This window comes from Gekko japonicus, unplaced genomic scaffold (genome assembly GCF_001447785.1).
Source record: "Gekko japonicus isolate JY-2015 unplaced genomic scaffold, Gekko_japonicus_V1.1 scaffold637, whole genome shotgun sequence".
Classification (NCBI taxonomy): Eukaryota; Metazoa; Chordata; class Lepidosauria; order Squamata; family Gekkonidae; genus Gekko; species Gekko japonicus.
This window is the reverse complement of record NW_015172573.1, coordinates 207,421-230,132: the sequence shown is the minus strand read 5'-3', so window position 1 is coordinate 230,132 and position 22,712 is coordinate 207,421. Positions and strand designations below refer to the sequence as shown.

The following is a 22,712-nucleotide window of genomic DNA, read 5'->3' as shown; positions in this document are numbered from 1 at the left end:
CAATACTCAGGTGAAAAACAGCCTGCCATTTTTCTTCAGCCTTAGAATATTGGGGAAGGGAGAAGACAGATATGTCATTGGAAGGGCTCTGATCTTCCCTGCTCACCCAGTACAAATTAACTATTGCTGACGTTAATTTTATTTAGAACATTTATAAGCTAATATCATGGTTCCCCCTGCTACCCTTTTTTCTTAGCTGAGCAGACCCTTTTTCTTTGTTTCTGTCTGTCTCCCTAGTTGTCTAAACGTATATAGATATATTCTGACCCAGCCTAGGATGCTGAGGAACAAAAAAAACCCCTTAGTTGGTATGTGTCTGATTATGGCACACGAGAAGCTGATATTAATTCATAACACATAAGCTGTTTTATTTTCCTTTTATGGGGAAATGGTCAAGTGAGACTGTCAGGGAGGTTTCAGTTTTTAACATAGCAGGTGAAAAGGCAACAGGAATGAGGGAAACTTCCTATAGCTATAGAATCATAGAAGTGGAAGGGACCTCCAGGATCATCTTGTCCAACCCCCTGCACAATGCAGAAAATTCACATGACCCCTGCCCAGAAGATGGCAAAAAAACCTTCCAGGATCCCTGGCCAAATTGGCCTGGAGAAACTTGCATTTCCCTGGGCGTGTAAGAAAGGTCCATGAGAACTAAGCACTAATGCAACCCTTCCTGCCTTCCCTCTATGATCTGCCTAAGTTCACAGAATCAGCAGTGCTGTCAGATGGCCATCCAGCCTCTGTTTAAAAACCTCCAAGGAAGGAGAGCCCACCACCTCCCGAGGAAGCCTGTTCCACTGAGGAACTGCTCCAACTGTTAGGAAGTTTTTCTTAATGTTTAGCCGAAAACTATTTTGATTTAATGTCAGCCCGTTGGCTCTGGTCTGACCTTCTGGGGCAACAGAAAACAACTCTGCACCATCCCCGATATGACAGCTCTTCAAATACATGAAGACGGTTATCATATCACCTCTCATTCGTCTCCTCTCCAGGGTATAGATTGTTTTGTCACAAAATGTAGTTGTTCTGTTCTACAGATTGGTGTTTATAACTGTTTAGAGAGATCACTTGGCTGTCACTCCTTAGATGAACAGGCATAAGCTTAATTGTTACAAAATTACTGAAATCTGTGGAGACAGGTTCTAATTTTCCTTCTTGAATACTTAATAGGGATAACCCCCCTTTCCTAGGAGCTATTTCCCTTAGGAAAGGAATACTGGTTCCACTTCCCTGTTTCAGGATCCTCTTTGATTCTTCAGTCTTCCTAACTGCCGCTCCCTCAAGTCAACAGCAGAATGCCATTTGAATCCCCTGTCAGTCAGGGTTCTCGGAGTGGTATAATGCATTAGCAGTTAGCTCTCTATTAGAGCTGCCTCATCAGAGAAGCTGTAATGTGACAAAACTGTCAAGTAACATAAACTTTTTAAAATAATTAACAACCTCCAGCCAGTGCACAGAACATTGAGCAGCCTAAAATATCACTTATAAACAGTTCTCAGAATAGAAGTAGACTATAAAAGCAATTTAAATAGATCAACCCCTTGATTAAAAGCCAGGGTAAAAAGGAACTCCTGGCCTGGTATGTAGAGTAGAGTAGGCACCAGGTAGACTTAAAAGGGAAGGGCACTCCACAGATGAGGCACCACCACGGGAAAAGCCCTGTTTCTGTGTACCCACCTGCCTTTGCCTCTTAGACTGTTCCATGGACCTTACTGTATGGAGACTTAACTCCCAATTCTTTCCAGCATCTGCAGAAGCTCCCCTGGGAAAACATGCCATGCCTGAAATCCCAGACAGTGACTCGATTACCTTCTCTACGTTTCCTGCTCAGCTATTCGCTTACAAAAAAGGTAAAGAATGACTTTTGCTGTTAAGACATTTGCCAGACATATGTTTCTAAGCAATGTCCTTTTGCACTGAAGAGACTCTAGGTCTACTTTTTTTGTTAGAGATACTATCAGAAAATTTGGATTAATAATAGTGGTGCTAGAAGTTTTATGTGAAAGAGCCCACAGAGTGTGATTGGTGACGGCACTGAGTTACCTTGCTTTCTGTGAGCTGTGAAGCTTGGCTCACTTGCTTGAGACATCTGGAGGTGCTCAAGTAAGAACTACTTCAGTGTACTTGCTTTGTTTGGTTGCTTGCATAGGCTGATTGGGTCAAGGGAAGACACTGGTGCTGGTGAATGAGCTAGCCCTTATGAAGGTGCCTTCTTTATACTCTGGCAGAGAGATTTTTCCCTAGTGCTTGCTTTCAGAGGTTTGCTCGATGGAGATACTGGGTATTTAACCTGGAGCCTTCTGCATGCAGAGTTTTACCATTGAACTATTGTCCGATAGCGCTCTAGTCTTAGTGCTGCCTGTTTACCAGAAAACTTTTAACTGCATAGCTGGACTGGAATCTCTTTTATTTGGCTTGGTTATTATTAATTTTTATGGAGGGACAGTACTTTCGTTTTCTGTTAAATCTCAAATTGTTCTGTTCTTGCGGTGGCTCTCTCAACTGTGATGAAACGCTATCAGCAATCCTAGAATACCCAAATTAAATTTTAACTTCTCTGCGGTTTCTAATGCACAAGCATTAAGACAATCAATAAATCAGTGTTGTCAAAGACTTCAGGTATTTTAAAAACAAAAACCTTCCTGCAGCACCTTAAAGCTCGAGAAAAAGTGGACAGACACAAGTAATGGGCCACCACAGATAAGGCCCTGTTTCTAGCGCCCGCCCCCAAAGTGGAACACACCAAGCCAGGGCTTCTGGTAATGATCTTAACTGTTGGACAGCCAAAAGAGAGAGAGTGTGTGTGTATTTGGGGGGGTAGTTTATAGGGACAGGCAAGTAAAAGTGCACTTAATGTCGCTTAATTGCTTTCTAGGAATTCTGATTCTCTTAAGTGAACCACTGTGGAAAGCACTGGATTAGCCATTGGGCTGTCTATATGTAGAATTATGTATGGTTAGGGGTCTATGGGGGAGGGCAGACTCAGACAACAAGTGCGATCCTACAGAGTTATTCCAGTCAGCGGACTTAGACTGGAGTAACTGCACAGGATCACACTAAGAAACGCCGAATTCTATAGTCCGTGAAAGCCGGCTTGGATTAATGTAGACGTCTACCAGTTATGAGGATAGGATCACTCACACACGAAACGTCCCTTTTCTGTGCGAAGCTGTAGCTTTGGAGGTTTTGTGCGATGGGGACAAATCTTCACACGCTTAATCCCACACGCCGCACCAATTCTATGCTTTTCCCCCTCCTGCTTGCCTAAGGCAGTTTGTCGTCTCCTTTTTTTCCACAGTACCGTGAAAAGTCTGTCCTCAACCTGGGGATAAATGCGAGCAGCGCCTTCTACGTCTTGAACCCACAGAGGAACCTTTCTGGGACGGAGAAGATGTTCAAAGACTGGTTTCAAAGGTAGGTGTATTGGTGCACAACTCTTGTGTCAACCCCCTCTTGCGTACCTGGGCACCGGAAGAAAGACTCGTTGGTTATGCGGCCTGCTAGCAGACTCCCCTTTCACAGATGGGAGCTTGTTCAGTCGGCACAGTTGCACAAAGCACGGCTCAGCTGACCTTTCTGCTTCTGTCACCTCAGTCTGGTGTAGTGTAGCCAGTTTGGTGCAGTGGTTAAGTAAGTGTGCAGACTCTAATCCAGGAGAACCGGGTTTGATTCCCCATTTCTCCACTCACAGCTGCTGGATGACCTTGGGCAAGCCATAGTTCTGTCAGAGGTGTTCTTGAAAAGAGCAATTTCTGTCAGAGCTCTCGCAGGCCCACCTACCTCACAGGGTGTCTGTTGTGGGGAGGGGAAGGGAAAGTAGTCTGTAAACTGCTCTGAGACTCCGAGTGAACTGCGGGGGATAAATCCAATCTCTTCTTCTCACAGTGAGCCCGGCTGGACGGGAGTGGTGGGTGAAGCGCCTGCTGCGGACCAAGTACCGTCGGCTCTTGAGGAACGGGACCTCTACATGTGAGTACAACGTACAGCCCAGCTGGGGCGCAACACTGCAGGAGGCAGCTGGGGCCTTGGTATGATTGGGGGCGATGGAACAGGATGTGACCTAAATCTTTCCACTAGCCCTTCAATGTGTCATGGGGTATGAGGAAGTGCGTGGCAAGAGTCTTCTTGAAGCGTAAGAGCAGCTCTGCTAAATTGGACCAAAAGTCTGTTTTGTCCAGTATTCTGCTTTCCACAGTGGGTCAACCTGGTGCCCCTGGAAGGCCTGCAAGCAGGACACAGAGGTCATTGGGCATTTATCTCTCCATTGTTGTAATATAAGTATTTTAGCAATAGTAAGGGTATGGAGGGTCTCTTTTCTTTGACCATCAGTCTTCAGGAGGCAAGCAAATAGTTTAAAAATACGGAAGTGTCCTCAAAAGGAGGGGCGGAGCGACGCTAGGAGATGGCGGACGCACTTAACTAGAGCTCCCAGCCTAAACCTCCCAAAAACCACGAAAATCGGAACATTTCCCTAAAAAACACCAGGGAAAGTTATGGGAAAACCTCCTAAAGGAAGAACATCGAAAAACTCAACTCAAAACAAATCGGTACGAGCGTACTTCACCAGGGACGCTGCAACTGCCTTGACCGTTACTCAAGAACGAGACCGCGTAAACATGGCGGCCGAGAAAGCGAGTGAACCCCGGGACAGATCGCCGGAGCCGAACTCACCAATTACGAAAAAAGACTTATGCGATTTAAAAGATGATCTGCTTAAATCGCTTTCAACCATAGTAAGGGTATGGAGGGTCTCTTTTCTTTGACCATCAGTCTTCAGGAGGCAAGCAAATAGTTTAAAAATACAGAAGTGTCCTCAAAAATCAGTGAATACTCTAAGACAAAACTGAGATAATAACATCTTCCCAGAAAGACTGAATGACTGGACTCGCCCAAAACATATGTTTAAAGGATGTGTCCTGTGAATTACAATGCCAACAGGTAGACACTTTACCCAGTCTTACTAAAAAGGCGCTGTGGTGTCAAGTTTATCCTTATGGCTGGCCAAAGTCTTGAATTTGGATGAAGGGAAAGCCCCAATTATATTAAAGGCACAAAGGCTGGGCCCTTTAGCATCAGCCCGTAGAAACCGCCCAAGGGACATAATGGCGCAATTTTTGTATTCCTCTACGCGAGATAAAATACTGAGGGAGGCAAGAGCTCAGGGAGCCCTGCCATACAAAGATGGGAAGATAATCGTGTTATTAGACCTCTCCGTAGAGACGCTTGAGAAACGACGTTCCCTTAAACTAATTGCCACTAAACTGTTTAAGGCACACATAAAATTCCGATGGAGCCAGGCTTTGAATATACAAGTATACAAGAACGGTGCTCTTCATCAGGCCACAGATTATGACTCTGGAAAAAGGCTGCTAGCAACGTTGGGAATTGATTTAGCAACTGAGGAAGAGGGAAATACTGAAGCGGCTTGATAATATTTCTAAAGATCCTACTGGAACTGTGACACTGCTACTGAACTCAAGTTAAAGAAAATGGAAAACTGTTAATGTTATTTTTTAGTAACATGAAGCGTTTTTTAATCTATTAGCTTTATGGTTAAAAGTGTATATTTATACACATATTAGGCTGTGTGTATATATGTGACTGGCCCAAGGTCACCCAGCGAGTCCATGGCAGAGTAGGGAATCAAACCTGCAACTCCCAGATCTCTGCTCTCTAACCTGTATACCACACTGGGCTCATTTTCTTCCGGAGAGGCATATGTATGGGGTAATTTCAAGCAGCCCTTGTTCCTTTGGCTGGTAATGAATATATATATATATAGGGAGACAGGAAAACAACTGAGAATGAAAATATTAAACTGGCATTAGTACAAGGTAACACAATTTAAATATTAATTGTCCAGGTAAAGAAAGCAGAAAAAAATCACAACTAGTTATTATTTGAAGTCATAAGTTACCTGAGGCTATAGAGGGAGTTCGGGATAATTGTACCCACTGACTGTAAGGGAAATTACTTTTTAATGGTATTGTAATAATAGTGTTACCAGAAATTCAAATAATTCAGAGAGCTAACATTGAGAATAAATTTTAGGAAATATAGTTTAAAATTTAATTCTTATATACAGGTTGCTGAAGAGTAAGTACCTAACCAAGATTTATAGTTTTCTTACTTAGGTACTTGATAATGGTATTCACAGGAAATCTAAATATTTGAGAGAGCTAATATCAAGCATGAATTAATGCCAGAAAGCCCTACTTAAAAAATTAATCCTGTCAGTAAAGGTAGCTGAAGTGAAGTTACCAATATATGATTTATAGTCATATTCTATTGGTATTTGATGTTACTGAATGTGTTTATGACATTATATTTATGATTTAAAACGTATGTGATAACTTTTTACTGATTACCAAGTTGTAAGTCTTATTGAGATTAATATTGCACAATAACATAAAAGAAAGGGAAATGTTCTTTATTGAAGTCTAAAGTTATTAACTCTGCATATCATATTTATTAACCAATATCAGGTATTTATAAACAAAATATTGTAGGTTTCATTTTCTGCATTGATTCAATGAGAGTTTCCAAGAGTAAGGGTGCTGTAACCACTACACCACGTAGTAAATTTGTCCAGTTTCCTTCGAAAGCCCTCTAAGCAAGCAGCCATTGCTAAGGGTTGTGGCAGTGAATTCTCTCTGGCACTTGTCTGTGTACAGTACTACTTTTGAACCACAGTTTTCCAGCTGAGACGACTCCCTAATAAGGCCCTGTCAGCTGCTTCAGGAAGCTCCAAAAGAGGTGTGGTGAAGAGCAGAAGGAGGGACTTAAGGATACCCTTATCACCTAAAATCCCACTCACTTGCTGTATGAAAACTAAATTTCACAAAGGAATGGCAACTTGGGTTCACAGGAAACTTTGAGGGGAATAGCCTCTCCTTCTTACCCTCTTTCATGTGACTTCTAATATGTCTCCTTGGTTTTTTTAAAGGAAACTCCACTCTAAAAACGTTCTATACATTTGTTAGCATTACTATTTCTTGTGCATGTACCCAGATTAGAAGCCGTACGTAAGTCCCAGGTGGGTTAGGCTGTGTGTATATATGTGACTGGCCCAAGGTCACCCAGCGAGTCCATGGCAGAGTAGGGAATCAAACCTGCAACTCCCAGATCTCTGCTCTCTAACCTGTATACCACACTGGGCTGATTTTCTTCCGGAGAGGCATATGTATGGGGTAATTTCAAGCAGCCCTTGTTCCTTTGGCTGGTAATGAATATATATATATATGAGTAAAGTTGGTCATGGTGGGCTGGTGACCATCTTTCCCTGGAGATGGAAGCCACTTCACAGAGCGTGACGGTCTCTGATCTCAGGTTTCCAGTTCCCAATGAGGAAGTGCTCACATGGAGCGCAAGCTTCTGCTTTAGCTTTGATGCTGCGTTTTTTTGTTCTTGATTTATCGCAGTTGTTTTTCCCTCTCTGTAGCTATGCTGGGCATGGCGCAGGTGCCCGTTTCATGGACTCCATCCTGAAGGTGGACTGCAGGGCTGTGGCTCTGCTCTTTGGCTGCAGTAGCGCCGCTCTGGCGGTGCAGGGCAACTTGGAAGGAACTGGCGTCATCCTCAAGTTCATCCTGGCAGGGTGGTGAGTGAGCTGCAAGTAACTCCATTGGCTGCCTCTCTAGGACTGCAGATCAGTGTGATCCGTTGCCCTCATTCCTAGGAGTGAGGTTAGGGTTCCGTAACTGGTGTGCCACAAGAGGGGCTGAAGTCACTTGAGACACTAAGCTCCCCCGCCATGTGGGATGGTTCCGTTCTCCTGGCCTGTTCAGAGCAGGGAGGTCGTGTGCAGCATGGACACACAGACCAATCCATGTACGCGCAGAGGGATGCCCCACAAAAGGGAATACGGATGTAATGATAGAACTGGGGGAATCCCAGGAGTATCCCCATTGCCTAAACAGAGCCCTGGTCAAAGCCAAAGTGGAAGGAAGAGTGTTACAAATCCGGACCTCCCATTATGACAAGGAAGATGCCTCCCCCCCCCCCCCCCCCCCCCCAGTCCTGACTGCTGATCAAAAAAATCCTACCTGTATCCTTTTTGAGTGTAAGAAACGTGCCTTGGTTTTAACCCACAGCTAAACATTCTGCCCCAAGTATCCCCATTTTGCGATGTGTTGAAATGAGTAAAAGGAGGTCAAAACATTATAATGTATGATGCCTCCCATGCAAGAAGACCAAAGAAATCCCACATTGTCACTATTACATTTGGCTGGCTGTTTGTTTGCTTGCTTTACATTTTCATTGCTGTAACCCATTTTGATTTTCCCTTTTCGGAACACATGCGTACATACCCAGGCCATCCGTTTGTAAATTAAAAAGTTGTCACTTGCCTCCATCGCTTTCATTCAGTACAGTCAGAACAGTCTTTTGCTTCCACATATTTTGTCTGTCACTTTCAGCTGAGCAATGGGTGAAAGGGACTCCACTTCTTACAGAGAGGCATACAAAGCTCAAAACTAGTCCCAAGCTCAGCTACCTGATTTTCTTATCCTGGAAGTCTTGGCAGGTGTGATCAGCTAGTGACCAGTATGTGGGTGTAGCCTGACTAGTTTGTACAAATACATCCAGCTATCTAGCCTGGCAAGCACTTTTCCTGCAGTTAATCCGGTTGTAGCTTGCATGATGATGGGGAAGGGCTAGTGGGAGGCCACTGCCAGTGTTCCCTATAAGATGAGTTAGTGTGAGCTAGCTCACAGTTTTTTAGCCTCTGGCTCACACATTTTTGTCTTAGCTCAGGAAAGGTGGCTCCAGAGCAAACTAATTTATGAAGTAGCCAAATTGCTCACTCACAACTCTAATGCCAGTAGTTCACAAAGTAGAATTTTTGCTCAGAAGATTCAAAAGCTTAGAGGGAGCATTGGCCACTGCGGTGAAAGGCTGAGCTTGATGGCCCTTTGGCCCCTTTCAGTTTTTATGGGGAAGGTTAATCTTGCTTAATCTTTGACTCTGAAGACAAGACACTTGTCCTTGGCTCAGAGCAGGGCTGCTGATGGGCTTTCAATGAGGATTTGTCTCGCCGCTAAAATGTAATTGGGCAAAAATTCAGTAACTTGCAGTCTACCGAGGAAAAATGACTTTCTCAAACATCCCAACGAAAAGGGTAGCAAGGTTGCAGAAATATTATGTAGTTCTCGCTGAACAAACCAGATTCGGGAAACTTCATGTCATGTTAGAACAACCACCACTGCCACATCCAGGACTGTTTTTTAAGAAGGGTCTACTTGGTGGCTAACTTTAGGTCTCTTCCCACCTTGTCTTCCAGTCCCCTCGCTCTGGGAAACCTGTGGGATGTGACGGACCGAGACATCGATCGCTACATGGCGGCACTTCTGAAGAATTGGCTCAAGGCAGGGTCTGGAGCGCCTCTGCTCCACTATCTCATACAGTCCCGCCAAGCTCCCAAACTCAAATACATGATTGGAGCTGCTCCTGTAGCCTATGGCTTGCCGGTCTCTCTGCAGTAGGAAACATGAGAAGAGTGCAGTGCTTGGTTTTATGATGGATATGAATGCACTGTCCCTAAGTTTAAAACTGCCTTTAAAAATGCCAATAGCTGCTGGAGAGAGGATAAATGTTTGGCTTCTGCAAACGGATGTCTCTCTTCAATTTCTGCCTTGTTATGTCTTCCATGGAAGGCTTGTGTTACCCTTTTACGGGGGGAAGTGTTTTTAACCCAGCCGCCGTTCTTGGAACGTGCAACGTTTGTACAGCATATGAATTGCATTTCCCAGAGATTATACAGTAAGTTATTAAATCTGTTTTGTGTGTCAATGTTTGAAAATCTAAATAAAGGTGAAAATTATTACGTTTTAACTTGTGGATTTCTTTAACAGCAACAGTTCTGATCTTGGAGCATGAACCAGAGATCTTGCCCTGCGTGGTGGAAGAGATACCATATCAGATCTGTATCCACTTGCCTAGCTACCCAGCTTTTATTCTGTCTTTAAATCTTCCCTTTAGGCTTGTCTGATGTGCAAATGTCCAGGGCATTGTGGGTCTCAAAGCTTCCCCAGACTTGGAAGGACATGCAGGTTGGCAGTGGAGTAAACATTCCCAGTCTGGTACCCATTATATCGCACAAGAAATTGACTTCGGAACAGGACGAGAGAATGAAGCTGAAGCAGGACATTGGAACACTCAAGGTGTTCGCATGTGTAGATGTGCTGTGCTTCCACAACACGCAGGGCATTGGGAACAGAATTCACTTCTTGCAGCTAAACTTTTGTTTTCTCAACACATGTTTCTTGACCTTCAGGATGTGGTTAATACCTGCCTGTCTCTGAAACAAGAGAGGTAGGTGAAAGAGATCAATCACTTAACCTTTTAAAACCCATTGTGACAGACTAGCCTAACAATAGGCTTGGAGTGTTTTGTTTTTTTTAAATAGGGAGTGTTTCACACCATTTTCCTCTTCGAAGAACATGCTGTCAAGTCACAACCAATGTTCCCTCTAAGCCATGGAGTCTTGTGAGCAAACACTCTACTTTGTGAGCTACTGGCATTAAAGTTGTGAGCCAGCAATTTGGCTACTGCATAAATTACTTTTCTCTGGAGCCATCCTTCCTGAGCTAAGACAAAAATGTGTGAGCTGGAGGCTAAAAAACTGTGAGCCAGCTCACACTAACTCAGCATGGAGGGAACACTGGTCACAACCAGCTCACACCAACCCCTTCCATGCTCTTAATCTCCATCAGGATGAAATACAGACAACCTTGAATACAGGAACAGCAGCAGGACTGCAGAGAATAGGCACAGTAGCTGCATTGCCATTATGCTACCCACAAAGCAGCTGGACTGTTCTCTGAGGAATTTACTCCAAGGAGTTACCTTTTAGTCTACAGTTTGCAACTCTTGATCAGGAAGCTTTTGCATTAGATTGCAAAGGATCATAGAACTGAACAGACTTCTAAATGTACTTGGGTTAGAATTAAGTCATCTCTGCTTTAGTACACAGTAGTACTAAATTTGGTAGCCACCAAATGAGAAGGGAGCACTCACTGGAGAAGACCCTGATGCTGGGAAAGATTGAAGATCAAAGAAGACGGGGACGGCAAAGGATGAGATGGTTAGACAGTGTCATAGATGCAACGAACATGAAATTGAGCAAACTTCAGAGGACGGTGGAAGACCGGAAGGCCTGGTGTGATCTGATCCATGGGGTCGCGAAGAGTCGGACTCGACTGTGTGACTGAACAACAACAACAAAACCTTATTCCTACTCGTGGACTCCATTATACCCTATGGTCAGGTGTGCTCTGCTCTCCGTTATTCCCTATGGGCAATCATGGATTCTCTATTGGCAATTTCTTGCCCCGCCCACCAGCACCGGAGGCAGCCATAACGCGAGAGGTGGAATTTGCCCCTAGGAATCCAAGGCCACCACCCCGGGGCTCAGGGAGGCGGGGGAACGTTTCCCTCCCCCCGCCATAAGTTTTTTAATTCTTAGGCTCCAAAATGGTTTCTCTGTTGGCAATTATGTACTCCATTATCCCCTATGGGCAAGCGTTTTCTCTATTATTCCTTATGGGCAGTCATAATAATAATAATGATGCTTTCGATTAATCGCTTTCCCCACGAGTGGGCTCAAAGTGATTTACAGTTACACTTTTAGACAGGGGACTAACAATGTTTCATAGGGAATAGGAAAGACAACATATAATTCATTTTTAATTGCACACGCCGTAACTGCACGTGGAAACGTCTCTGGCTTGGATCAGTCATGTCCCGAACGGCTGTGTCGACCGGCTTGATGACATTGGGGCTTCAGGACCCGTATGTGGTATCGCCACACTGCCACCGCCTGGCCGGAGCATCCCACTGCAGGGATTTTTCTTGTAGCCGAGTAGTTTCTACCGCCTTCCGATCCTGGAGCAGGACGACCCAACCGACAGCTAACACCCTCCCACAGGGGAGTTGGTGTGCCCACCCTCTCTAAGGAGTGGCAATTATGTACTCCATTATCCCCTGTGGGCAAGCTACCTCTCCATTATTCTCTATGGGCAGTCATGGATTCTCTATCGGCAATTTTGGATTCTCTACTGGCAATTATGTACTGCACTATCCCCTCTATGGGCACTCATGCATTCCCTATGGGCAACCGCTGTCCTTAGTTTTAGTATGTCCCAATTCTGGGGTTCTTTAGAACTCAGGTTAGATTTTTTTTTTTGTTAAGGGCGGACGGGAGGGAGGGGGGAGAAGGAAAAATAATGGGGAACATAGGGTTTTATACCCCCTATGACAGTTAGAAATAAATCACAATTATTGGTTCCATCAAAGTTTGTCACATATCCATCACACCATTCTGATTGGGAATCCAACCTGGGGGTTGGTTTTTCCCAGGCAAAAATATACCTTCTTCATTTGAACAATAGGCTTTCTTCTTCCTAGGCTGTGAATTTCTAAAAAGTATCTAATTGTAACACATATTAGTACATCATGCAGTGTTCTTCAGCTAACGCAAGCAAACTGACATCAGAGGCATACGCGGTTACAACTGGCAAGAACAAGCAAAGTCAGTTACTGCCTGTCAGCATTTAAGCAATGAACCAAAGTGAATATCATGATTGATTTCAGTTACTGTGATTAGAATCATCAAAGGCACTTAACATATGCACCATGGAAGTGCTAAGTGCACCCACCAAGTCAAACCTGTTAGTCAGTGGCAGAGTATAAAGTGGTTCATAAACGATGTGTACAACAAGTACAAGGTAGCCTTTACTGGCATAAATGGTCGATACAGAATATACAATTTTAGAGCAAAATAAAAACAAGACCCACAGGTACAAATTTCTCTACAATACTTTGAAGGAAAAATAAATTTAGCGGCCGATCTTGTCTGGATCCTGCATAGAACTACCGGTATTTCTCAATGCGTTAGTGGAGCTGGCTGCATCTGTAACCTGGGAAACAGCAAAGAAATTAGCAAAATAATTTGTGCCCCTGCGCTCAACCTGGGACAAACAAGTCCATTTCACAGCGCAGCCACCAAAGCAAAAGCCCTCCCCGCTCCTTGCAGTCGTTTAAGCGCCGACATGCCTTCCGATCTCAACCGGACATGTGAGGCCGTTCGCAACGCTCGCTTCCCTCGATCTCTGCGCGCGCGCTCTCCCCAACACAGGGAAGTGGGCGGAGTCTCGCCGCACGTCACAATGGCAGATCGACCATAGACGTTACTGCCTAGAGAGGGCACCGGTGCCTTTGAACCGCTGTGGCGGGCGAAGGAAAGGCCTCTTTTTTCCCCTCTCTCCCTCAGCCAAGATGGCGCAGCAAGTCAACATCTCGGAGCTGTCCCTGCCTCAGCTGGAGGTGCTGAAGAGCCAGCTAGACCAGGTGAGGGAGGCTGACCCGCTCGCCTTTCCTTTCCTGCCTCCTTTCCCCCCGGGAAGAGTATGAACGGCGACCGTGGAATGGTGGGGAACCTGGTTAACCCCGCCTGCCTGCCAGCCGGGTCTTGGGGGCTGAGCTGAAGTTTCGGGGGGGGGTGTTTAGCCCCGGTCTTCTCGGGGGGCTGAACACGAAGGAGGAGCCGAGAATTTCGCGTCCGCCCTCTTCCACAAAGGGGGGTTGCTGCGATTAACGTGCAATCTCTGTAGGCTGAGTTGCAGCCTCATGCCACTAAAGCCATGTTCACAAGTTACAGTGAACACACGTAAAACTGCGCGCAGGGTTCAGTTGGTTTCTCTTTATATTCCTGTTGGGTGTATGCCAGTTTGGTGTAGGGGTTAGGAGCGCGGACTCTAATCTGGGAATACCGGGTTTGATTCCCCACTCCTCCACGTGCAGCTGCTGGTGTGACCTTGTGTCAGTTACAGATTGTTCCAGAGCTGTTCTCTCACAAGCCGTCCTCGAGAGAGCTCTCTCAGGCCCACCTACCTCGCAGGGTGTCTGTTGTGGGGAGGGGAAGGGAAAGAAGATTGTAAACCGCTCTGAGACTCCTTCGGGTAGTGAAGGGCGCAGTATAAATCCAGTCTGTTCTTCTATGTTACCTTCAGTTCATGTACAGCTGAATGTAGGGACGCCAGCCTCCAGGTGGGACCTTTGGGATCCCCTGGAATTAGAGCTCATCTCCAGACTACAGATAGCAGAACTCCTGGAGAAAATTGATGTTTTGGAGTGTTGACTGTATGGCACTCTACCCTGTTGACGTCCCTGTCCTTCCCAGGCTCCATCCTCAAATCTCCAGGCGCTTCCCCACCTTGATCTGGCAACCCTGCCCCACCACTCCCTGACGGTGACCGGGGGGTGGGGGGGACCTGACAACCTTAGCTGGACGGGTGATGGAAATCCCACATTTATCGGGCACTGGTCCCTGGTTTCATTTGTAAAGTGAACGCATGTTGGCTGTTTCTTTACAAACAGAGGAATACATGTACAAGGCAACATGTTCTATGGATTTACTGTAACATGTGGACAGGACTTAAGAAGCTGTCACGGGCTAGTTTGGCGTAGTGGTTAAGTGCGCGGACTCTAATCTGGGAGAACTGGGTTTGATTCCCCACTCCTCCACTTGCACCTGGCTGGATGACCTTGGGCAAGCCATAGTTCTGGCACAGCTGTTCTTGAAAAAGAGCAGTTTCTGTCAAGAGCTCTCTCAGCCCCACCTACCCCTCTGTTGTGGGGAGGGGAAGGGAAAGGAGTTTGTAAGCCGCTCTGAGACACATTTGGGTAGTGAAGGGCAGGGTATAAATCCAATCTCTTCTTCTTCTTCATATAGCTAAGTCTGGAGTATTATGGGGTAGTAGCTCTGCAGGGTCTGAAGCAGAGAAAGGTTTTTCCCAACACCTGGGATCCTTTGACAGGATTGACGGCCTTAGGGATTGAACCTGAGGCCTTGTATGCAAGACATATGGGTATACTACCAAGAAGCAGCCCCATGTCAGAGGAAGCAGGGGTGACTGTTCCCTGTTTTGCTAAAAAGTTCTAGTAGTTTGTTAGATTCTGTCCAACTGCAGTAGGTACAACCAGATGAACCCTCTGCTAATCAGGTGCTCTTCTGTACCACCACCACCCCAAATACACAACCAGGCTCAGTCCATGATCTGCAAGGCATCTTCTGATCTGTTAAGAAGCTATGGTGCCTATAACAAACAGAACTTTGATACTGCTGTTTCTCTGTGTTGGGAGAGGGAGGCTGTACCTGTTGAATTTCTCCTTGTTTAAAAGCCCCATCCCTGGGCTTCCGGTCGGGCTAAAATGGAGGTTTGACGCACTCCAAAAGTGCTTGGAGTGGACGAAGGCTCCTTTCGACAGTTTGGGCTATTGATTAGCCCAACGCAACCCTCCCCAGGCAGGGGGGGAGTCTAGCAAGCTGCAAGACCCCAGAGGCAGTTGAGATTGGCACAAACAGGCTTCGGAGGAAGCCTGTGAGTGACTTTGATGTCCTATCTCGGTACGGGCAGAGCTTTTTACTCTAAAGGAGCCACCACAACCTTCCAAAAATGCATGCGTGTTTTTAGTTAAGTCTTTTTGTTTGTTCTTTTTTTGCCTGTGTGATCTTGGCTGGGTTTGTGATGCTACAGGAAAATAAGGCATCTGCAGATTCTGTTCTGTTAGAATAATTCCATTTCGCTCAGTGCTCCCCACACATAAACCTAAACAAATCTTTGCAGTGCAGCTGTTTGCAGCCTGATAGTTCCATCTGTTTTCTTGCTGTGCAGCTCCTCAGTATGATCATGATGTCGTACAAAGCTGTCGATGCTTTTTCATTTAATCAGTTTTACTGTAGTGCATGTGGCATAGTGCCCCCTGGTAGCAATCCAGTTACCTGGCAGTGGTTTAGAATCCCTGTTTGATGTATAGTCTCTGATATAGGCTGAATCTGTGGGTTTTTTACATCTCTGTGCAGGAAGTGGAGTTCCTTTCTTCATCCATTGCTCAGCTGAAGGTGGTACAGACAAAATACGTAGAAGCAAAGGACTGTCTGACTGTTTTGAATAAAAGTAATGAAGGCAAGTGACACCTTTTAATATTTAAAATGGGAGTGTGTGTGCTGGTGTTCCAAAAAGGGGAAATAAAAGGAGGTTACAGCACAAAAACTTCAGAGTCTAAGAATGAGCGTGTATGAATAACTCTGGTTTTCATGGATGACAATCTTAGCCTCCTTTTGGACTATTTTTGGACTTGGCACAGATATAACTAGTAATGGATATGGGGAAGGAATCCAGCATCCTAGAACTTTAAATCGGGCATGCCATTTGTCCTGCTCTGGAGGGTGTTCTCCCACTGCCTGGGTCCTCCCACCTGCTTCTGGCCTGTGAGCCAGTGGGAGAACAATGGGGGATGGAAATGACGTTGCATAATGCATTGACGTCATCCAGCCAAAAACTCAGATGTGACATCAGAGCATCAGGTAACTCTCTGAAAACTTTCATTTCCAGAGTGTCAGCTGATGCCACATCTGGGGTTTTGGCCGGATTTGATGTGGATGCATCTTGCGACATTCTGTTCACACCCCCTTGCTGTGCCCCCAAAGCTCCCCATAGCCTGACATCTCTGGTCATCACCCACTGTCCTTCCAGCTTTCACATATGGAATACTTGCCCCTCCAAGTGAAATCCGTTGTACACCGGCTTGTGAATGCCTTAGTATTGGCTTCAACTGGATTTTCCCTATCAGAGTCCTTGATCCCATGAAGATTTACAACCAACCACAGTGTATTTCAACTGGACAAATACCTTGTAAACTGAAGCAATAACACTTCTGCCTGAAAGTTTTCTTGACCTTTTACAAAAGCTGTTAATTTGGAACTTTATCTAAGAAACATCTGTAAGGGTCAGTGTAATGATTTCAAGTTATGTGTGTGTGTTTCTTTAAATGGTTGGTAAGTGTCAGAAGAACAAGGTGATGAAAGAGGGAGAAGAGTGAGTGAGGTGATTGGTTGGTGACTGAGAGTGTGTGGGCGGAGCTAGGAAAGTGTGTGTGGAGAGAGAGAAGGCAGAGTGTGCAGTTTGAAGTCTGAAGTCAGCAGCTGTCAGTTGTGGTCAATCTACACAGAGTCTGAGAATTAGTCTTCTAATTAGAATCATATAGAAGTGCTGTGAAAGGTATTAAGATTCTATAGGAGAAAGAAAAGTACTCAAGGGGGCATATTAGGCAAAATCTAATATAGTCAGAGGGGAAAAGCTGACAGAGACCTGAGTAAAAGGGAAAGATTCTACTAAGCAACTTCACAAAACATCTTGTCACCAATACACTTCTTTTACCAATAAACTTTTATCTTGTTTATTGTTAACACAGAGTCATAAGCTGTTTAAATTGTAAGAGCCTCATCCTCATAACCACATAGTCCAATGAAGGCGCCTTAGAGCTTGGGCACAATACTGTGGGAAAGGTGGAATTAAATCCCTGGTTGCAGCAATAGATACTTTGAGTGAGAGAAAGAAACAGCAAGAAATCTAAAACTACATCACACCTAAGCACACGAAATAAGAGAGAGGTACCGTTACAGTCAGTATTAGCTCTTCCCTTCCACCCTGGGCAGCAGGCATTTTGTTGTTGTGCCAGCTACCCTTTCTCCATCTTCCAAAAGTGCCTGCAGGCTCAACAAGTTTGAGGGCTGCTATCTTACAAAGTGCTTTCACATATGCTGAAGAATGTGCTTTTAACCACCTTTCGATACACTTCAGCACTTGTTTGCATGGGGATATTGCCATTTAACACAGTAAAATCCCATTGCAAAGTGGATTGAAAGTGCTTAATTCAGCGTGTGTGGAAGCGCCTTAGGTACTGCCGTGAAACAAGCCTAGAAGGAGCTCTAGCCCAGTCCCTGTGAGTTTAAAAATTGCTATTTTAAACACCTTTTGTGCAGGCTGTCTGTTTGTGTGTAGGGTTGCCAGTAACCAAGAGGGAAAAAAAAGTCTTGCTCTTTTTATGTGTGGAAATGGGCAGTTGAATCTCTTAATGGAAATGGGGTAAATAATTTCCCATTAAGCCTCTGTTAAAGGGGCAGGACATTCCCCCCCCCCAAGACCACTGGTAACCCCAGGCTTTTATATAAGGAATAGTTACGTACAATGGAAGGGATGCTGATGTACAATAGTAATGTGCAATGAAGGCCTTCTCTTTTTGTCTCATTAGGTAAAGAGCTCCTTGTCCCACTCTCCAGTTCAGTATCCTTGCCACAAGGGGGCAGTATGATGAGAGGGCTGCGAACTTATCCATGCTGAACTTTCTCCTCTGTCACTGGCCCCTCCGCCAATTTGATACTGTGGTTGATATGCAGCCCATTACCTGGAACCATGCAGAGAGAAGACTTCGTTAGAAACCATTGCAAGGCTCAACCCTGCCCTGTTTGCATTGCCTCAAGTCCATGTTGTTTATGTATGTGGGGGGGGGATTGTACCAAAAAGGCTTTAAAATGTTATGGTTTTAAGACAGAGAGGATAAGGTTAGGCAGCTGTGGAGTACCCCTTTAGCTCAGCTTGCATTGAGGAAACAATAGACATTGGCTGAGCAGTATTTGTGGAGATACAGTAGCACATAAGGAATGTTTCCAAAGGCGTGGGTATTTTTTGCAAACGGAAAAACTGCCTGTTCTTCTTGCTGTAGCTCATATATTCTGCCTCCTCCTGCCACATGATTTGCTCAGGGTGAATGTTGCCAGTGGTCGTTTCGTAGAAAAAGAGCTAGGGGAACTCATTAGCATAACTCATTAGCATATGCCACACCCCCTGACATCACCGGAAGTGTGTCATAAGGTCACACACCCCACCCCCAACGGTCCCGGCCGCCACCGGCGGCCTTGCAGCTCCACTGCCGAGCCCCATGAGGGGGCCCGGCAGTGGACCTGCAAGGCCGGCGGGAGTGCAAGGAAGCCCCACGAAGGCCCTCCCTGGCTCCAGGCAGGCAGGGGTGGGGAGAGGCAGGGAGGAAGCAACTTACCCTCCCTCTTCTCCTGCCTCCTCCTGGCTGAATGAGGGCCGGAAGTGGGGCGGCCGGAAGCAGGGGGCGGGGCTTCGTCATGTGCCCCGCCCCCCGTACCTCACCCGGGGGAACTGCGATCCCCCACGATCCCCCCCGAAATGACCTCTGAATGTTGCACATCTGCCTAACTGGGACCTGCATGACCCACACACACACTTTTTTTTTTTGGGGGGGGGTGTCCAGAAATGGAAGAGCTTTGACATGGATTTGTGGTCCAGTAGAGAGAATAGGAGCCCAGATAAGTCAGCATTTGCATAGGGCACACACACGTAGGGAGGGGAATGAATCAGCTGATGAATTAAAGTTCGTCATTCATTTTGGCCAGTTTGTGGAGCAGTGTTCGCTAAGCAAAGAACCGCCATGAACTTTCATGAGTTTTGATGCAGTTTATGGTGGTTTGTGAAGAGCAGAAACGGGCTTTTCACGGGAAGCAGGAAGCAGTGGTTTTAAACCAAACCTCCCTGCCACTCAGCTGTTTGGTTTAAATGGCCCCCTGCTTTTTGCTCCATGCAAAAAGCAGTAGGGAGCAGAAAGCAGGGATTTAAATTTTAAATGGCTCATGATCCAATATGAAGCAAGTTGCTTCGCGAACCAGACTTCCTGTTCATATGGGTTTGTGGTTCAGCCATGAACCGAACTGCAGAAATGCAGTTCGTGCCTATCCCTACACACACGTGTCGCCTTGTTTTCTGACTTTCAGGGCTAGAAACATGTTTTTCATTTTTCTTCCATTGAAAGCGCTGTGCATTGTGGAGGACACATGGATTACCTGAAGTCTTCTCTGGGTGTATCGATGTATCTGTAAGACATTATTGGACAACTCAACAGTGCTTAAAATCTATTACGATACTTTCTAGGCTTGGCTAATACTTATTCTTTAAAACGTGTGTGTGTGTGTGTCTGCTTCTTCAAAGCTTAACTATTCTGCAGTCAGTGGGTTGCTTCGTCCTTGATCCAGAAACTTAATTCTTCCCTTCCCGTGTGACTTCTCTCTCTGGTTCTTGTGCATTTCCTTAACCCTCACCTACAGATGTATGTCCCCGGAAAGCTCTCTGACGTTGGTCAGGTACTAATAGACGTGGGGACTGGTTACTATGTAGAAAAGGTAAGACACTCTTGTTTCAGCTTTGCATGAAACTGGCATTCGGCTAGCTGCTAAGGAAGCAGCAATGCATGATGTAACTCGGTGTAACGTTGTGGCCTGTCACAGTCCGATCCTCGGTTGGTTTTTGTGTGAACTCGAGCTGCAGTCTCACTGCTGAACTACAGCCATATTCTTGGAGGGGGGAGAGGTGGACGAGAGACTACTACACTACTATTCCTAGCCACCTCTTAACTATGGATACTGTTTGGGTACCAAGAGGTTCAGCCTGGAGACAGTTCTCCTGGGTCCTCCTGGGTGCTCTACAGTTTCTAGTTTGATGCCAGAAAGCTCTTTAGCCTAAGACCTTCTGATTAGACAGTGAACTGAGATCAGCCCCATACCAAGCCTGTTTCTTCTCCAAAGCTGCCTTTGTAATACTTTTATATTCCTTGTACCAGTGGGCCCTTCTAGTCCTAATTTAATGCAGCCATGTTAACAAAACAAAAAAGACAGAGACAATACCATTGAGAAGGTACAGAGTGCTTTCCCCTGCCACTGCACAACCGGGAACCCAGCCTTTTGCACTAGAGATTCTTGCTGCTAGTGGGAGTGCCTAGGGAATCGTATCCGACCTTGTGTACATCAGGAAGCAGGATAGTGGTGGGACAGGTGGTGGGCTTTGTAGGAAGCGGCTTCCATGGAGATGAATGAAGTTCTAACTGAAATCTGCTTACAGTAAAATTCAAATTGGGAAGGAAGGCAGCACGGTGTAGTCAGATTTCAGAAGCTAAGCAGGGTCAGTCCTTGGAAGGGAGACCACCAAGGAAGGCCCTGCAAAGAAAGGTCATGGCAAATCACCTCAGCTTCTCACTTGCCTTGGAAGCCCATTGCTGGGGCTGCTGTAAATCAGCTGCAATTTGATGACACTTTACACACATGAGAATTCAAATTAAAGTTGAGAGTTCCATGACAGAGCTTCTAGGGAAGCCAGGATAACTCTTGGGGGGACCTTGGGGTCATACACCCCCACATATTAGACTCTACTGATGTACAAAGGACTGTGTAAGGACACCTGAACTGACTATGCTGGGGAGCTTAAGGGCTGAAGCGGTGATGAATATGTTGTTTTACTTGAGGCTGGGCTCCGGCTCAGCATTCCTCAATTAGGGACCTCGTTTTGGTGCTACCTGTGGGTCGTCATGGTTTCTTTGATCTCCACAGTCTGTGGAAAATGCCAGAGACTTCTTCAAGAGGAAGATCGATTTCCTGACAAAACAGATGGAGAAGATACAACCGGCACTGCAGGAGAAACACGCAATGAAGCAAGGTGGGGGCCCCCGAAGGCAGGGACCTACTTAGACCTGGCGATACTGTCCTCTGGTCATTGCAACAGCGGCTGGAAAGAGTTCTTGACTGACTCTCATTTCATCTTTTGCAGCTGTGGTGGAGATGATGAGCCAGAAGATCCAGCAACTGACAGCAGTGGGGGCTTCCCAGACAACGGCAGCGAAGGCCTAGTGAGCACTGAGCCATACGTGTGCCCCCGTGCACTTTACGGTTCATCATTTTGTGAAATAACCCCTCAGGGAGGAGCACTCCAACTACCCCTGCAGAGAGTGGAGGGGGGGGGGTTTGTTGCTTGAACACCAGTGGAATTCTAGTATTCAAAGCTTTTCTGGGGTTAACATCACCAGGACCACATCCACTCAATGCAACAGGCTTTCAAGTAGCTCTTTGGATGGGTGTTGTATTTCTGGCTGTAACGTGGGTTGGTTCTCAATTTTAGTCCCCTTGGGGAAACTTGAAAATGGAATTGTACAAAATAAACAGGTGGGGATTATAGACCGAGTTATGTTCATGGTTTGACTGGCACAATTGGGTGATTTCCAGAAATTCGAGTGGTGAATATAAGGAACTGGGTTATGGGGGTGGCCAGCTCATGCAGCATTAGATGTAGTCGAGAGAGCACTATGGGATGGAGGACTGTTCTAGATCCTCTTTGTGTTAATAGCAAATTTGCTGGGTAGCCTCATGCTCCTAAGCTGCTTTACCTGTGCAGTGTTCCCTCTAAGCTGAGTTAGTGCGAGCTCGCTCACAGATTTTTAGCCTCCGGCTCACACATTGTTGTCTTAGCTCAGGAAGGATGGCTCCAGAGCAGACTAATTTATGCAGTAGCCAAATTGCTCGCTCACAGCTTTCGCGACAGTAGCTCACAAAGTAGAATTTTTGCTCACAAGACTCCACAGCTTAGAGGGAGCGCTGCCTATAAGTAAATTCCACAGACGTTAATGAGGCTCATGCCATAGGAAATGTGCTTAAGCTTTCATTGTTAGTGTACTCTCTGCGCGCTGGAGAGCCTAAAGTATACCAACTGGATCCACAGCGGTTTCTGCAACCAAATTCTGTGACTTACAGACTTCAGTTCTTCCATTTAGTTTCCTGCAAGATCTTTGAAGGTCAGTTTCTGTTTGCTTCCTCATAAGAACACAAGAAGAGCCCTGCTGGATCCGACTAGTGGTCCATATAGCCCAGCATCCTGTTTCTTACAGTGGCCATCTCCGGAGGGTCAAGAACAAGGCAAAGGCCTTCCCCTGATGTTGCCTCCTTGCACTGGGTTACAGAAGTTTCCTTAGTATATCCTTCTCTCTCGGCCTCTTGCCTTATCTTACTGTGCGCTGTTGTCTGTGCG

At 45.8% G+C, this 22,712-nt stretch overlaps 2 protein-coding genes across 2 annotated transcripts in view; both read left to right on the top strand.

The window, feature by feature from the left end:
• Window positions 1–9,482, top strand: part of ESPL1 (extra spindle pole bodies like 1, separase) — a 59,802-nt gene extending 50,320 nt beyond the window's left edge. The window contains exons 26-30 of the mRNA XM_015421373.1: window positions 1,746–1,850; window positions 3,299–3,414; window positions 3,886–3,969; window positions 7,442–7,600; window positions 9,281–9,482. Coding sequence (XP_015276859.1) covers window positions 1,746–1,850; window positions 3,299–3,414; window positions 3,886–3,969; window positions 7,442–7,600; window positions 9,281–9,482 — 666 coding nt within the window. The remainder of the gene's footprint in view (window positions 1–1,745; window positions 1,851–3,298; window positions 3,415–3,885; window positions 3,970–7,441; window positions 7,601–9,280) is intronic.
• A 3,747-nt stretch (window positions 9,483–13,229) lies between these two features.
• PFDN5 (prefoldin subunit 5) lies at window positions 13,230–21,644 on the top strand. The gene is made up of 6 exons (XM_015421370.1): window positions 13,230–13,347; window positions 15,863–15,965; window positions 18,094–18,125; window positions 19,970–20,044; window positions 21,245–21,350; window positions 21,462–21,644. The coding sequence occupies exons 1-6, from the start codon at window positions 13,276–13,278 to the stop codon at window positions 21,539–21,541; spliced, it is 468 nt and encodes a 155-aa protein (XP_015276856.1). The 5' UTR covers window positions 13,230–13,275; the 3' UTR covers window positions 21,542–21,644.
• Window positions 21,645–22,712: the final 1,068 nt, after the last annotated feature.

Excerpts from the sequence above, each read along its gene's own strand:
- PFDN5 (XM_015421370.1), top strand. The coding sequence starts at position 13,276 with ATGGCGCAGCAAGTCAACATCTCGGAGCTGTCCCTGCCTCAGCTGGAG. Across the intron at positions 15,966-18,093 it reads TTTGAATAAAAGTAATGAAG|GTAAAGAGCTCCTTGTCCCA; the intron begins GCAAGTGACACC and ends TTGTCTCATTAG. Across the intron at positions 21,351-21,461 it reads GAAACACGCAATGAAGCAAG|CTGTGGTGGAGATGATGAGC; the intron begins GTGGGGGCCCCC and ends CATCTTTTGCAG.